A 19,839-nucleotide genomic window follows, 5' to 3' on the forward strand; every position below is an offset into this window, starting at 1 on the left:
CATGGATGGTTTATCTATTACGTCACAGTGTATTTGAATGACCTATTCGGGGCTCTAGTCATTGGTAACTGCGCTATATATCGGAATCAGTATCTGAAGCCTATACCCGATTGCATTAAGGGTCAGTCCGCTAAATACGGCCTAATGACCCAAAAGTAATACACTTTAGGCTTACACTTACTGTTTAAACATTGCGCTTAATAAATGGTTAAACTGTTTATGTGAGCCCTGGAAGCCCCTCCTAGACTAGCTATTGCTAGCCTGTATTTCCCACAACTAATTTATTGATAATTATATTGAGATAGTCGATGAATTACATGTATTTAATAGCTACAGTATATTTAACAATTAATAATTAATTAGGTTATTTTAGAACTATCAAAATGTGTCAATATACAATTTATATGATTAAATATAATATTTAGTTAAAGTAACTATAAATAATTAGTTGAAAATAATTAAACATAATTAATATTAATAAATTTAGCATAAACAATATTTAAACTTATAATAGTGTGAATACTTAAAGATACAGTATAGTACAGTTATAATGCTAAAGTTAACTTTATATTTTAATTGATTACACTGGAAGCGCTTAATGTAATGTTTAAACCATCACAATAGTAAAGTTACAAAAAAAATTACTAGTAATTTTCAAAAACTTCAAAAAGTGTTTAACATTAGATTTTAGTAAAAAATTAGAGCTTATTTGAAATATCATTGAAAGCTTTGATTAATTTTGAAACTTAATACAAAAATATAATTTTTGAAAATTATTATAATATAAATATATTTTCAAATAATCAATTTGATAAAATATTTGATTATTTAAAAAAAAATTGAAAAGTTTTGTTTACTGAAATCTATAATAGCTTTTTGAGTCTGTCTGTGTGTGTGTGTCTGTAGCATATTTTTTACGAATTTTGAAATTCTGCCTTCAGATTCGGTTAGAGGACTACTAATAATGTATTGAAAAGTACCATCAAAATTTTGATATCTCTTCGGTAACATAGAGAAAATGGCGGCCAAAGTAAAAAAAATTTTTTTTAAGTATAGATTTGAATAAAGCATTAGATGAAAATTAATAAGCAAATTAGCAGAAAGTAGCAAATTATAGATGATTATTTTGTTAAACTAAATCATTTTATAACACATGAGTAGTTTTTTATTTTGTTTTACCGAGTAATTTGATACCCACATGATTATAGTTGAGATTATTTTGTCATACCGAGTCATTTGATACCCCACATGACTATAGTTGAGTTTATTTTGTCATACCGAGTCATTTGATACCTCTCATGACTATAGTTGAGTTTATTTTGTCATGCCGAGTCAATTAATACTCTACATGACTAAAATTGTGTTCATTTTGTCATATTGAGTCATTTGATAACTTACATGACTAAAATTGAGAATATTTTGTCATACTGAATCATTTGATACCATAAATGACAATATTTATATTATGTATATTTGACCAGTTTTTAAATTTTTATATGTTACTATATAACCGCTATAATTATACAAACTAATGGTTTTCAATGCTATTCAAGTTTTTTTTCTGAAAATGCTTTCTAGCATACTTAACTGGTTTAATATGATTAATAATATTATATTATATTTAGTCAATGATTAATTAAGTAATTTTTTATATGTTTATATAGACATTTTATTACTAAATATTATACATCATATTAATTTTTTAATAAGACTATAAGATAATTATAGACTTTAAACAATTAATAATTGTATTTTATTTATAAACATTGGATTTAATAATTCATTAAAAGCTTGAATTTTAAATCTATTTTAAGAAAATATAAGTAAAATTCGTTGCAATATTGTTAAACATATTAATTTTTATTTATATATTGTTATATAAAATTTCTACAAATTCTATTTTTTATATTTTATAAATATTACTAAAAGATATTATGTATAGTTTTTTGAAAATGTTTTCAAATAAACTATTTTTTATTTATACTTAAATAACATGGTTTTCTTAAAGTTAATTAAAAAATAAATTGAGTTTCTAATATTTGTTTATATATTTAAGTCAAATGATTAATTACTATTATATTAAATACAAAATATTTATTTTATTTGTTTTGTCAATATTTTATTAAACTAAACTAAAATTATTAAAAATTTTATTATTTATTTGATTTGAATAAAAACTAACAAAAATCATAATACAATAGAAACATAACATTAACTTATAGTCAATGCTTTTATCGAGATTCCGGTTTCAGGACTGAAGACTAATTGGTTTTAAGTTATACACAATCATTGAATTCGTAATTTATTTAAGCCTTTAAATGTCGGAAATGTCTTTAAAACTTTTATTTAACTGTTTAAGAGATTTAATGCTTTATTTTCATTTGGATTTAACATGTATTCAATTTTAGTTCAAATAAAGAGATTCACAATATATTAGACTCAATGAATTTTACTAAATGTCTTATTCATTATTTATCATAGTTTATATAAAATATTTTATATATACAGTATATCAGACAATAGATATTTTAATGTTATATTATAAAATAAATAATTTTTTATATATTACACAAATATAATTTAAATTCAAGATTAATTTTTTTATCAAATTAACATAAAACACATATTATACTAGAATTAAAAGTTATTTTATCAATTATAATGTAAATTGAGATACGAATTCAATAGATATAGGAAAGAACTAAAAAGGAACGGTATGTTTAATGATGATATGCTATGATATAGTATATCTACTGTATATATATTTGTGTATATCTACAGTATGTATATTATATAATATATATAATATTATATTAGAAAGTCTTAATTAAAGTCATTGCTTTATATTTATTGGAAATTGAAACCAAAGCAAAACCCGAACCAAAACCGATAGGAAATCAAATAAGTTTAGAAATTCTTAGGATATCTCTTGACATCATTAAGAAAAAGTTTGACTTATTTTGCTTTTGCGTGCATTGAATGACAATCCAATAGTTATGAAAATATTGTGCCACGAATTTTAACATAGAGTAAACATTTTTACTATTTATTTGTGTTGAATATAATAATAATATAATATACAGTAAAATATGTATTATATATTAGATGATGTCATAACATATATCATAAAATTTATGGCACTGTTATGTATGCAATGTTTGACTCATATGAATATATGAAAAAACAAAATATAAGTCAAATTACAAACAATACATTAATATATAATTATATAAAAATTCTTTAGACAATATTCTTATATAAGTAAATATAAGTTTATTGCATAATAATAGTTGCAATAACTGTATACGTATTCAATAATATTACTATATCTCTAATCATTATATTTTATTTAAATTTTCTTTAGTATTATAATTAGACAGATTTTAATTTAAGGAAACTACTATATTAACTAATTTATTGATATGAAATCTATAAAAAATATATATTTTATAATATTTGACATTAATTACATAGTTAAATATGTTTTAATTATAAAAATATAAAAATACTTTTCATTCAAACTTTATGTTCACAATAATTAGCTATTGATTGCATTAATAAATATATTTAAATATAATAAATTTAAGAAATATTATGATTGATTAATAATACTATTAGTAGAATTGCTCATTAATTAGAAAATTAATTAATAATCAAAAATTAATAATTAAATAACATATTTTAAACCTCAGATATTATAACAATATATCGATTTGCAAATTATATATACCGTATATACTATATAAGGTTAAGTTATGAACCACAATAAAATGATTGTGATTGTGATTGTGTACTAATGAGAACATATTGTATGTCAGGAGACTAGTAGTGGTGTTAGTAGTAGTCATCAAAATTAATAAGGAGTTTCATATACACTAATAACGGTGTCAAACCTTTTGGATCTCAAAAACAATCTCACCTTTACTTACACACATACACACACATACACACACATACACAAACACACACATACACAAACACACACATATACACACACATATACACACACATATACACACACATATACACACACATATACACACACATATACACACACAACACATTTCTATCTCATTATTGGATATTTAATATTAGATAATAATAATTGATTTCAGTCTTCAATACAATAAATGAGAAGAGAGATGAACTAACAGATAATAATAATGATTACAATTTTTAGATGTGAAACCTATACTGATATTTACGAATGATGTTATTATAAGCAATATTAAGCATATTTTTACATATTTAAGTCCATTAAACTTATAATTACAGTATATTCTATTTATTTTATACAGTATATATTAGTGTATTATATAATAGTATTTGAATTATATATAATATATTATTAAATTTGTATTACTTTATATCCAAAGTTATAAATTTGTAAAAATGTAAAGTTGTATTTATAATTATTTATACAAATAAGTATATACTACTATATTAATAGCTTTGAAACTGTAGACACTGTGTACTTTTATCAAACAGATATTTTGTAATCATAAAAAACTAGTATTGAATACACAATATATAAGATTTTTATTATAAAATTTTCAATAAATAATAATAAAAATTTGCAAATATGTATTTTATAATAAAATTGGTATATTTCGCAAATAAAGTTACACAAAATAAGTATTTATCAAAATAGCATATTTACTAATAAAAAATTGAACACAAATTGCATGCATTTTGAACACTTGTCACTAAAGGTAAGGCAAAATACATATAAAATATATTTAGTATTCTATATTAATATATAATATTTCAATATTTCAGATAATATTTACAATCTTTAGATAAAGTAGTTTAATAGCCTTTGGCTTACAACTGTAAATATTGAGTGTATTATTGTTCATAAATACATACATAAGATTTTAAGTATTTTATTATAACATTTGTAAAAAATTGCTTAAAACTTTTTTATTGCTATGATTTTATTTTTAGGCATCACTTTGTTAGGCATTTTTATGACCAAAAAATTATTGTCAACTCAAATAAACTTAAAAAGATTTTTTTCTAATATAACATTGATTTAATTCACATATCTAATAAAAATTATATTGTATAATAATACAAAATAATAAAATTATATATTATATGTCAAAATTGATAATTTATCAAACATCTATTGAAAAGATTAAGAAAATCAATTTATCAATTTATCTAACCATTAGATACGCTATGTTCAATAGATGTTTTTATAATATGATTAATAATATGAACATGCTAAGATAGGTTATTTGCATTTACAACCTATTATAGTGTTGTATAACTAAAGCAAATATAAATCTTTCACTTTTTATTATAATAAAAACTTATTTTATATTTAAATTTTAACAGAAAAATATGTTTTTGTTTTGGAAATCCAGTCATTCATGTTTTATTGAAAATATTTCATTTTAATAATTTGTACAAAACAAAATTTGCATTTACTTTATATATAAAGGAATTGTGCAAAAAATTTATATTTAAAATTTTTATCCATATAAATTTTGAGATAAAAATTTTTTTAGCAAAATTTATTTTTCGATTTAATGGAATGGGTGTTAACTGCATGAGACAAACACTTATTTATAGCAATTTTTACATATAAAATAACTTTATTATCTCTCTCTCTCTCTCTCTCTCTCTCTCTCTCTCTCTCTCTCTCTCTCTCTCTCAATATATAAATTTATATATCTCTCTCTCTCTCTCTCGTGATATTATAAAATATTAAATTTTTAATTTTGATCACGTGATCATAATTCTTGGATCTTTGCAAACCACTATGTATATATATATATATATATATAATGCCTAAACTGGAAATTTATAGGAAGAAAAAATTTTTAAAATTGGTCGAAGAATAAATTTTTTATGGCTTTTCAAACTTGTGGAAAAACACATTATATAAAATTGTGGAAAATAAAATGACGTTATTTATGGACAGTAGACACTTATTAGATAGAGATATTAATACTATTGCTTATTCTGAAAACAAAATTTTTTTATGTTAAATATTTTTTTAGATAATTAAATTACAATAAAAAACACAACATTATATTTCGATAATGCAATTTTTAATTAAATTTGATTATCTAAAAAAATATTTGACATAAAAAAATTTTGTTTTCAGAATAAGCAATAGTATTAATATCTCTATCTAATCTCTCTCGTCATTTTATTTTCGACTATTTTATATAATGTGTTTTTCTCTCTCTCTAAAAATTTTTTCTTCCTCTCTCTCTCTAGCATATCTCTCTCCAAGAATCTCTCACGTGATCAAAATTAAAAATTTAATATTTTATAATATCATGCGTAAATACTTTTTATACTCTTTTTACAAAATTAATATATCTCACTCCGTTTAAGAATTATAGGAAAAACCGCGTGTGCGAGATTAATGTAAGGCCCTTTTATATATATATATATATATATATATATATATATATATATATATATATATATAATCAACAAAATTTACATTATATTGCGCATATTTTATACTTAACAAAAATATAAAAATATACAGTATACTATTCACATAATTTATGCGATATAGTTGAATAAATTTAAATATAAATTATATTAAAACCACAACTAAAATATTATGTAAACAGTATTTAATTCATTAAAATACTTAATTAATTAAAGAGTTACAAATATAAATATTGTGAATTAGCAAATATATTAATTATCTTTTTATCAGAAAATAAATATAAGTTTTTAAACTAGTTTTTTGTTTTCAGAAAAATTTATAAAAAAAATAATTGATATAACATTATATAATATTAATATTGTAAAAGATTGTATAAATTCTAACAAAACATGATTATTAACATCAATATATAAACAATTTTATTTTAAAATAGCATTCAATATGTTTAATAATAAAATTAATATAAATTAGACATAAATAATCTGTGATATATAAATATTATAAAAAATAATATGATGTAAATATATAATTTAACTTTTAAATCTAATGTAAAAAATCATAAAGTATCTTTTGATCAAATAAATTAATATTTATATTATGTTTTAGTTTTAAATCACATAAATTTATAATTTTTATATAAAATGTTATAAAGGATCAGTAAAAAAATAATATAAATTATTTTATTTGATCTATACGTCATTTTATTTTATATACTGTATATTCAGTACATTAATTTATATTTTGAGACATGTCAATTTAAAATAGAAATTTAAATTGGTAATTTATAAATATGAATTTTATGTAAATGAAGTCATATAGTTATGAAGATATTTTCAATTTAAACTTTAATAATAAAAAAATAATAATCTAATTTATAACATATGATAACCTATAATAAATATATGCATTTTTTATAATATATTAAATCAGTAAAAATTTATAACTTAAAAATTATTTAAAATAAAACTTTATATTAATATACAATATACAGTACTAATATATACTGTATTATATTAATTAAAGAGTATATTTAAAAAAATAAAACAAATAAAATTTTTGTTGATTATGGTTTCATAATATTGTCTTAAACAGTAAATAACTAATTTTCTGCTCTAAAAACAACAAAACGGTTTTTTATATAAAAACTCAATTGAGTTCATTAGTTTGAACACTATATAAAAGTTGATATAATAAATGGCAAATAGTGTTGAAACAGTTCAAAGTTGTTCATCATATCTGTCATTTGTGTTAACAAAATGTCACCAAATTGTAAGATAAAAGACTCAATTTTGGACAACATTTTGGACATCGCGTGATGTGTTTGAACACAAAACAGGCAAACAATCTAATGATTGGATTTTAATATTTCAAATTTTATTTATAGCTAAAACATTTTAAGCAAAATTACTTTAAAAATAAACAAAATTATATTTTTTATATACAATAATTTAAATATATATTAAATTATATAAATCAAAATATCATAAGTTAGTACATAAAACTATTTGATAGATTAAAATTATTTTTATATTTAAAAATTAAAAAATATACTATTGATGTCATAACATATATAAATTTTCAATTTTAAGACAGAAATTAGTGAAACATATTTTTATCATATGATAATTTAAATCTCTAAAGTATATAATAAAAATAATACTAAAATACATAAAATTTGTTTATTTTTTTATAGTATTCAGCCAAACAAAATTCATATTTTAACAGACAATTGAAAATAATATTATTTTAAAAACATTTGAAATTTATTTTATACAATTTGATACATTGTTTTATTACATTTACAACCATTTTATATAAAAATCAAAAACAGTTATTCACAACAACAACATTTGATGTCTTCATGGATTTGATGTCAAAATTTGCAATAAATTATTATATTAAAAATATTTTTAAAAATAAAACTTCTGACAAAACAAATACATAGATTTAGAAAAATTTTATAGTTAAACAAAATTTAAACTTAAATTGTTTTAAAATAGTTAAATATATATTACATCTATTTATAAAAAATAATTGATTTTTTAAACCCAATACAAACAGTATATATCTAAAAGATTTTTTCTAAACAGTTTAATGGGTTTATTGATTTTTTTAACTAAAGTTATTTATTTTTAATAAATATAGTGAATGTTTTTAAAAACACATACTTTAATGACTCGGACTTAAAGCTTTGACTTATAACCAAAACAAACAAATAAATAATTGATATTTTTATTTTTTAAAATTATATTTTATATACTGTTATTTATTTATACTGTACAATAAACAACATTTTGACACAAAATAATTTAAAATAATAATAAAATATTTTAATAATTATTTATGTAATTAAAGTGTTTATAATTAAATTTAATTCGATATAATTAATTTTTTAATAATACATTATATTTGAAAATAAAATTATTTATTTTTTTATTGTTTTCTAATATAATGATTACTAAAAACAGTTCGATTTTTTTTATTGAATGAATATAAATCAATAATTATTACTAATATATTTTTATTGATTTTGTAATTCAAAAAAATATTAGACATATTACACAAAATTTAGGCATCTGTATAAATAAAAATTTATAAAAATTTTGTATAATTTCAATGTTATGATGTTTTAAAAGTGTAAAAACATTTCTACACTATATTATTACAAAATTAATGTTTTTAAATATTAATTAAAAAAATATTAGATTGTAATATTAAGTTTTTATTATTATTGTAATAACACTGTGTTTGAAAATTTTTTATTAAATATTATCAATAGTGCTGCATTTTACTATATATATATATATAAGGTAAACAATAATTTTAATATTATTACTAAATTATTAACTAAATGTACAATTTCTTACTAAAACAAATTTACTTAAACATTATTTAACATGAAATTATTTTATTTAATAATAAAAAATTTTTAGTCATTTGTTTTAATTAATGTTGGCAAAAAATAGAAATTTTTAAAATAATAGAGAAATTTCTATTTATGGGATCCCCATGGTTAATTTTGCTATCTCGATATTTGCTATCATATAACAATACATTTTTATTATTAATTAAAGTAAAAAATTAATTAATTAAAGTATATTAAACTATGATATATATAATAAAATGAATAAAATTTTACAAAACTGATTATTATTAAGTAATAATTATTATTTTATATATAGGTATCCCATTTGTATAGTACTGTACTATACTGTATGATATTATATGTATAATATTATATCTTATTAAAATATTGATATTACAATAACTATAGACTTGGGGATCCCATAGTATAACATTAAAGTTAAATTTCTATAGAAATTTATCATGAGAAACTTTCTAGAAACTTTCTTACGGAAATTTATTAGAAATTTTCTATTTTAATTAATACCCATCTCTAGTTTTAATTAATATTTTATAAAAATTATAGTATATTTATTAAAAAATTAACATTTATTATTAATTTTATTAGTATATACATGCTCTATTATTTATAATTATAAATATATCAGTAATTTGTTTGAATTAATAATTAATAGAAAATATTAGATTAAAACTATAGTATAATATTGCTATAATAATATTACTTAATGAATACAACTCTAATGGTGTGACTATTATAATAACTAATCATTAAATATTCATGTTATATAAAATAGTGTATATTTAACAAATTACTTAATGAAATTTATAAAACATATATAGTTTTGATTTTATATAAATTATTAAATTTTTACAATAGTAATGATATTAATTAATTTTAACTATTTTATCAAGTTTTATACACAGAATATATTGTTATATATTTTATTTACAATAATATTATATAACTGTGAATTTCATGTTTGAATAATTGATTAAATTTTTTTATAAATGTCTACATTTTTATAAAATTAAACAAATATAAACATATACTGTATATAATTGTGTTAAAATAGAACTGAGAAATTGTATAGAAATTTAAAAACAAAATTCTAATACATTTGCATACATTATATATTTTTATAGAATTAAATATGTTTACATATTTTTGTGAATATCATTATTACTGTTTTATTAAGTTTATTCTGTATTACTAGTGATAGCAGTTGTCTTTAAAAATGTCAATAAATTTTCTGGTATTAAAACATTGGTTTATTTATATTTAACAAATTTTTTAAAACTTACTCAAACAATATAAAATTTAGTAATTTTAAATTATAAATGTTTTTAGTCATGTATGTCTAAAATTTTATTTTTTTATTTAGATATAAGAGATATTTAATAAAATTTAAGTTTAATGTGGCTTAATTCAAATACTTAATAAATTAAGTTTTTATAAAGATTTATATAAATCTAAACACTACTATAAATATTTTCTTTACTATAATAAAATTGTTATTTGTTTAATACAAATTTATATGTCAAAAAAATATTGACATTATATTACATAAAATTTTTAATGCAATTACAGCATTTTGATTAAACAAGAATAATAATATTTGTGTAATGCAGTATAAATATATATATATATATATATATATATATATATATATTGATACATTAGTATATTGTATAGAAAATATATAGAATATTCTTATAAAATTAAATCATTGATACGAAATATTGATTTTTGCTGTTTATTGATTTAATTTTAATAAATTGTATTGAAAATATTTGCCATAACAACAACAAACGTTTTGATTTTATTATTTACTAAAAGCAATAATAATAATAAGCAAACACAAGTTAACAATACTATAATTTAATACAGTACAACAACAATCATAATAATAAAACAATAAGAAATATAGATAACATATTAAGCACACACACACACACACACACACACACACACACACACACACACACACACACACACACACACACACTATAGCTTTATATACTGTATATCCTGTATGTAAATGACATTATTTGAAATAATTCATTAGTTATGAAACAATGGGAGGAGTTTACAATTTACATATAATATAAATTTTTATTTATGACATTAGTAGTATGTAATGTAGTATACAATATATAAATATAATTTATATACAATATTGTAAGCAATTTTAATAAAACGTTACGATTATTATTTTTGTAATTATATATAATAATAATATATAAACAAATCAAATGATTTCATATAACTCTTCAATAAATTATCTATTATTAAGGACATTGTTTTTTAATGCAGACAATCATGTATTTTAATACATTGATTCTCTCTCTCTCTCTCTCTCTCTCTCTCTCTCTCTCTCTGTGTGTATTTTTTGTACAATAGATTATTATTAACATAACAAAAGGGCAAATGTTATATAAACATTAATATTACTGACTAAGTAAGTAAGTAAAGCATCATATTTTGGTAGAAAATATTTTATATATCCAGTATATACAGTAAAACATATTATAATAATATATTGATATATCATATCATACATTTCAGCTATATTTATTTAGACGTACATTAATAGTGATATACAGTACATATGACTACGAAAAATAAATCTACTGTTAAACAAGTGTCAATGAAAATACAATCTATATATTTATAGATATTGTATTAAATCAATAATAATATTGTCGATCACAACTGTATTACTAAAACTAGTTTATTGCTTATAAACAGTTATATATAATATTATGTTGTCTTCTCTGCAATACAGTTGACAATACAGTCATTTACAGTTAAGATGAGATCAAAATATGTTGTGTTTGACTGATTGCCACACAATGTAAAAGTCATTAACTAATCGTTAATTGTATTAATGATTTTGTTTGAGAGTCTAATATTGAGATATTGTATATTTGACCTCAAGTTTTAGATTTTGATAATGTAATTCAGTGTAATTTATTATAAAATTTTATCTATTATTAAATATTTATTTATTATGTCTAAAATGTCATTTAAAAAATTTACCTGATGAAATATTTTTTATTTATTTACTGAAATTCATTGCTTATTTAGATAGAATTAATAAGTTAGATATAAATATGATTTGCTAAATAATCATTTAATTAAAAAAAGTATATGTTTTGATTTACAATTTTCAAATATAATATTATATAATAATAAACAAAAATACAAACGTTTATTTACTGTATGAATAAATTAGTTTCCACTATTTAATAATTAATTTTATTTTTTATAATACTAATAATTAATAAAAGAAATATTTAACAAGTTTTATTTGTTTTTATTTTAATATAATATAATGTTTGTATATGTGTATGTATCTGTGTGTGTGTGTGACTTGATTTAATTAAAATTACACACAAACTTAATAACTATAAATACATTTAATGATCTCTAGTTATTAAATCATATATTGATCTTAAAGTTCATATTCAATTAGCACACAAAGCAAAACATACACTTATATTAATATATGATATTAAAATTATTGAAGACTAATGTAATTCAAATATTATACTTAATTTATAGTGACATAACCCGAGGCTTATTAATAATAATTTTATACCAGTTTTTTGCAATTGTATTAATCTTACAAATTGCTCTTTGCCATTAAAACAAGTGATATAAAAAATTATTTTTAAATAAATCATTTTTTGCTAATTATATTTTATTTGTTGATTAATTAAATTAGACTCAACTCAAGGACATTATATTAATATAAATAATTTGATTAATAAATATTAATATATTTTATATTAAATGTTTCCATATTATTGCTATTTGAATTAATTAAATTACAATAATATAATAAATAATAATAATTTTTTCTTTCTTATACTTATTGATAACTTGTGGAGCAATCATTTTAATGGTATATCTATTATATTAAGTTTTGGTTTTTATCATTAAATAGTATCGTTGTTAGGATAGAAAATAATTGTTAAAGTTTTTTCAATCACAATTTTGTCGCCCAAAGTATTACAACAATTTTTTTGATGAAAACTTCAATTATAGCACCCATTGGACCGTATTATATAAGAGATGCCATTTTATTTGCTACTAATTCTTATGCAGTCATGAACTCATCAAATGAACAAAAAATACAATAATTTATAAATACAATAATGATTTTACAATAATTTTAACAAAACATTATATTTATTTTATATTAATCTATAGCATTTTATTTATTCTATAAAATGCTATGAATATCAAATAAAGTACAATAATTTAATAAAAATATAAATTTTACATCAATAATTGTTTTAACTAATAGAAAATAGATTATAATAAATTAATTATAATTATAAATCTAAAATATAATTTATTTCAATGTTTGTCATCAAAATAAACCTCTCATCATATTTAAGCTGGACTTCCCTTTTGAATATAATAATACTAATAACAATAATATAGTTTGTATTTAGAGAATTATGAGTACTTATGAGTCACTCTTTTCTCACAAAACTATTCATACAATAATAAATATAAACTATTTAACAGAATATTCTCTATTATATTATCTAAATTTTTAAGTGCAAAACACAAAATACTGTACACATTGATAGTTATATTATAAGCCAATCGATGGTATAATTTTATACACGCTTTGCTAAACACTTAATGCAATTAGAATTTTTGGTTCAATTATTTTAGTCTATCTTTTGCATAGAATATTCTTATTCAGTGACAAATACAGACAATATTTTTTCTTTTATATCACGTTTTATGTATATATTTATAAATATATATATATTTGTTCACAATATATTCATTTGCCTATTATATAATAATAATATTAGTTTTATGCATGTTTTAATAGCATTTAAATTATCAGAAAAATTATCTCATTTAATACTATTATTAATGCGAGTGAGTGAGTGAGTGAGTGAGTGAGTGAGTGAGTGAGTGAGAAAAAGACAGTGGGGGAAGACAGCTATTTATTTGAGTTTGTAACTCAATTGACCAATATTTTGCTAAAAACTTATTATAAAGTATTATGCAATACACATAACAATATTGTATTGCATTAGATATCAACTTAATATTTAGGTCTTAACTTTTAAGCACCGGATTTAAACTGGAAAAGCAATTTTTAACATTACTTTTTTGCACTTACAGTACATCAGATATTTTATCCTTAATTTCTTTAAAAAGACTTTATACTTAGTTTTTTGTGTACTTTTTATCAGAAAACGTGATCTTAATTTTTTTTAAGTCAAGAATATAGTTGCAGTCAATCCAAACCATTACATTGTGGTTAAAAATTAAATGACATTTTATTCTTATTATTTTTATTTAACTTTAGTATAAAAAAATCAATAAAATACTTTTAATTAAATAGCCAACAAAAGAAATTAATTGAAAAAACTTTATTAATTATATTTTTTATATAATTGTTACAGTTATCCATTTTTATTCATATGACGTTATTGTATAATTAACAGTTATCAATATTTTAATAATATAGTATTAATCATTTTATTTGATTATATTACTAATTCTAATAAATATAAAAAATTAATTTAAAAATATTATGTGTATAGAATATACATAATTTATTTTAGTCAATAGATTTAACGATATCATTGATTTTACACCTATTTATATAATTAATTTTTTTAACAAATTATTTAATGTTAAGAGTCACAACTTATGACATTTTGCAAACTCAAGTATGCAATTAATTGCATATTTTAATTAACTTAGTTTTTATAGTAATTATCTCCATTTTATAAATGAAATGAATTCATTTATATTATTAAATTATTTTTATTTGAAATATCTATATTTTTATTAATATGTTAAATAATTAGTGAAATTTCAGTAAATGTAATTTTGTTTATATATATATTTATAACTTAATATTGATTAATTCATAATTAATAAAAACAAATAACCTTTTAGTCAATAAACATTGAGAAGAATATTTTTATATAAAATTGTGATTTAATTTAATATTAAATTTTATAAAAAAATACATATTACATATAATGAACAAAAAACAGCAAACTAAAAATTATATTTTTATTAATTTACTAAAATTTAAAAATGATATATTTAAGTGTAATTAATTTTTTAGTGAAACACTGATTTAATAATTTTTATGATTATATAATTTTTATAATTTACATATATTACTTATTTAACTTATTTTATTAAACAAAATAAGAATAGCATTTCCAAAACTAAATTATAATAATACTTAAATTATATTTATAATATTAATATATAAGTTAGATTAATATTATAATTAAGAGTTATCTGTAAGCATGACATAATATTGGCTTAATATTTAATATAATAAATTAACACTATTTAAACTAACTAACTGTTATATAACATGATAACATGTTTAACATAATAATTGTGTGGATTTACTATAAATCTTATAATACTCAAATTAAAATTGTAAAATTTTTATTGCATTATTATAATTTAATTATCAAAAAATAGACAATTACTATAACTATTTAAAGTTAATAAATAATATTTTTACTATAATACAAAAATATGTTATAAAGTATATACCATATACTTTACTTTAATTTTATATTACATTTATTTAAAAATATATTTAATCAGAACATGGATTTTGAAAAAATTAAACTTAAATTATGATTATTTCAATGACAACTGAAGCGAATAAAAACTCATTTCAATGAATAAATGGCTTATTTTTATATTGATTTTAATGTTCGACTTTATTATAAAAATATATATTCAACTTTGTATATCACTTTCACTGTACTTATTCATTCAAAACTACATTTTTAGAGTTTTTTGTCATTAAAAAAGTTTATATATAATATATTTAGATAAGAAAAATTGAGAAATTTTATTGACTGATAAGAAATTTTCATTTAATTTTTTCATATATTGAATATAATATGTTTACTAAAAAAATTAAAAAAGTTTAAGTAGATTATTTAATATTATAAAGTTTAATTAATTATTTGAAATTGACTAGCTAATATACGGTATTACAATTTTAGCTATACAATATTACTGAATTTTAATATAAAATATACAGCTTATATCTGAAATTTATTGATAAGATATTAGGTAATAAACCAATTGAAAGCATAATATACAATGTTATATCAAATTATCTTTCAATATAGTTTATATACAGTACTTGATTTTATGTTGTTTGACATATAAACAAAATAAATAAATCAAGAGCTAAGCTAACGTAAAGTTTGATTAAAAAATTATTTACAATAATATTGACTACTTTTATACTAGTGTTAACAACAAGTTTTTATATTATAATAAAATTTAGTATATTTAAAATAAATTAAAAATAACATTAAATTAAATAAGAAAATTTAATTTTTTATATGTTGTTATTTCATAAGCAATTAATATACTGTATATTACGTTCATTATATACACGATATATCAAAATTGAATTTTGAAAAAGTAAACATACCATACATTTATTTAAAAAATTGTTGAAAATATATTTGTTATTCATTAGATGGAAATGTATTGTGTAATACATTGAATCGGAGATTCATTGCATGATTTGAATGATGATCTGATATATAATTTTTGCACTCAATTTTATCATTTTTAGAGTTTACTCTATTTTTAACTAAAATATGTTATAGCTTTGAATATATTATTAGAAGAGAGTTTGCTTTTATGAGATACTAACAAAGTTTGACAAAAATATTGAGAGAAAGGGGATGAAAGAGAGAGAGARAGAGAGAGAGAGAGAGAGAGAGAGAGAGAGAGAGAGAGAGAGAGAATAATTCAAAAGCAATTGAATTGTAAAGTTTAAAGAAAGTCAATATTTGAACATAATTTAAGCCATTCTTATTCAAAATATTGTTCACCAAAAATCCCAAAAAAGTTTATTTCTCAGTAATATTATATATAAAATAAATATTTATAAAATATTTATTTTTGTATTACAGTATAGAATTTAGTAATTTCTATGTCGAGCTCTATAAATACATTGAAAAAGATAATAAAAACCGTTGTACAGTACATGTATTAAATAAATTTTAACATCAAATAAAATTTTTCTGTATATATATATCATTATAAGCATAAATCTTAAAATTAATATGCAGTAGTTTCATATTATTATTATTATATTTACAAACTTAAAGTATAAATATATTTCTGTATAAATCTGTAATATTAAAGTATTATAACCACAGTATTTTTACATTCAGTATAATATGTATTATTGTATATATTATATATGATGTATATACTGCATACTCTGTATGCTTTATAAATACAAATCACAATATGCCCTAAAATATATATTAAACAATAAATGACAAAATATTGAGCGTAAAAGCATTTTTAATCGACTATATACTGAATATACTATTATAGAGATAGTGATGGTTTGGTTGCAATATATTCCCAAATGAATATTATTATAATGTACTCTCATTTGCAAATATTTTCTATAAAAATATTTAACATATATAACGTAAATTCATTGAATCTTTATAATCAACACAAATAATATTATACAATATTTTTAATTTAATTACCATGATTTAAATTATATAATATTATATATATTATTCAAATATTATTGTTAGATTTTGATTGTTTTATTTAATTAAATTATTTAAAGAATTTGTTATTAATAAAACAATCAATTAATTCAACAACAAAAAAAACTAATTTTATATTGTTATTATTATTAAAACCATAAAATATTATGTTTTATATAATAAAATATAATTGAACATTAACTAGTATTTTTAGAAAAATTTATTGCACAAAAATTTAATAATTTATTTAATAAGATTAGCAAATATATAAGTTAAGTAATGTAATGTAATTTTATGTAAGTTGTAAGACATACTAATAAATGCAATTGAAATTCATTTTATTACCTCATTTATTGTTTTCTTTATTTTTAGGGCTTTATTATGTTTTGTCTAATAATAAGATATCAGTTTTTTTGTAATCATTTTGTTATACACTTCTATGTTTTATATATTACAGTATATAATCAAAAAATTCTTTAAATATTTTTATCTTTATTTTTCAATTAATTTACTGTAATGAGAGTTAATTAATAAACATAATTAAATATTTTGATGTTGTTTTTAAATCAAAAAACAAACATTTAATGTCATTATCATGTCTATAAAATAGCATGAATTTAATTAATATCCACATTAAAAATTTAACCAAAATTCATGTAATGTTCTTCATTTTATATACTAATAAAAAATAACAATAAATTTTATTTTGTTTATAAGATGTATACGAAAATAATGCTTTGTTTAAATTAATATTATAGATGAATAGAAAAGTATGTAAATTAACGATTGAATGAATGAGTAGAGGAAGAGAGAGAGAGAGAGAGAGAGAGAGAGTATAATATTTTAAATTATAAACAATAAGACTACACTATTAAAATCAAAGCACTTATATATAATTCATTTATATTGTTATAGATATAATTAACATTTACTTAAATTAGATTTGTTATATGCATTATGTTAACAAAATTGGTATATATTTGTGAATTATATATTTTTTTGTTTATAAAATAACTAATATATAATACTTATATAACTTATATAATTTTATATAACTTTATATAACTTAAAAGTGTGTCTTAACTTTGCAATTATAGATTAGACACTTAGTTTGATGACCGGCGCTTACATTCATTTAGTTGATTAATTAAAATAATAGTGCGGACAGTCTTATCATTGATTGAATGGGAAATACGTTTGATTATATATAGTATGATATATTGAATGGTATGGATAGCATAGCATTGAGTACTGTGGCGATGATAAACATCGATTACCAGATTATCATCGTTGATATGATACTGCATTTAACATCAATATCTGTGGGAACGGTATGTATGACGTTATACAGTCTATAAATTCAAACACTTAATATATACAATAATTGAATGAATTGTTATTTTTAACTCAAGTATTGACAGGTAAAGAGTGAAAGAAGAGAGAAGTGTTAACATAAAAAGAGTTAACAAATAAAACATCATTTTTCAAAACCACTTGAAAGCCTTTATAACATCTTTAAAAGCAAATGAAAACCAGAATCAGTTTTGTTTTGTTTGATCTCTGTTTACATAACAGCTTTATTGGCAGCACCGGTAGCCCATTGTATGGTACCAGTGGTGGTACTACTGTTGGCGCAAACAACAGCTCTCATAATAAATTTAAAGGATTTAATTTGTTTAATATGCAAATCATCGTCAGATTCACATGTTTTCTATTCATAACATTTACATCATTTACAGTGATATTCACGCATAAAGTCACTGAATCGGGAGATATATTATTAGGCGGTCTCTTCCCAATTCACCAAAAAGGTATAACAAAATTTTTGTTTTCAATTTTTCAAAAGTTTTCAATAATTTAATATCACGTTTAGTTGATGAACCGGAAAATTAAAAATATACCAATTTATACTTTATATATAAATTTATATTTATTAAAATTATTTATTTTGCATATTTAATATATTGTTCTGTATAAACAATATATAT

General features: G+C 19.1%; 1 protein-coding gene across 3 annotated transcripts in view; it reads left to right on the top strand.

Annotated features, from left to right (window-relative positions):
* Nucleotides 1-19,839, top strand: part of LOC128961840 (metabotropic glutamate receptor-like) — a 49,999-nt gene that overhangs the window by 8,659 nt on the left and 21,501 nt on the right. For 2 of the 3 annotated variants that reach the window (XM_054308133.1, XM_054308131.1), the window contains exons 2-3: nucleotides 18,949-19,182; nucleotides 19,264-19,662. In XM_054308133.1, the coding sequence (XP_054164108.1) occupies nucleotides 19,377-19,662 (286 nt within the window). In that variant the 5' untranslated portion in view covers nucleotides 18,949-19,182; nucleotides 19,264-19,376. The remainder of the gene's footprint in view (nucleotides 1-18,948; nucleotides 19,183-19,263; nucleotides 19,663-19,839) is intronic. The other variant, XM_054308132.1, reaches the window with a different exon arrangement.

Source organism: Oppia nitens, unplaced genomic scaffold (genome assembly GCF_028296485.1).
Source record: "Oppia nitens isolate AA-2021 unplaced genomic scaffold, nextdenovo-longstitch-racon4-pilon3 scaffold5_pilon_pilon_pilon, whole genome shotgun sequence".
Lineage (NCBI taxonomy): Eukaryota > Metazoa > Arthropoda > Arachnida > Sarcoptiformes > Oppiidae > Oppia > Oppia nitens.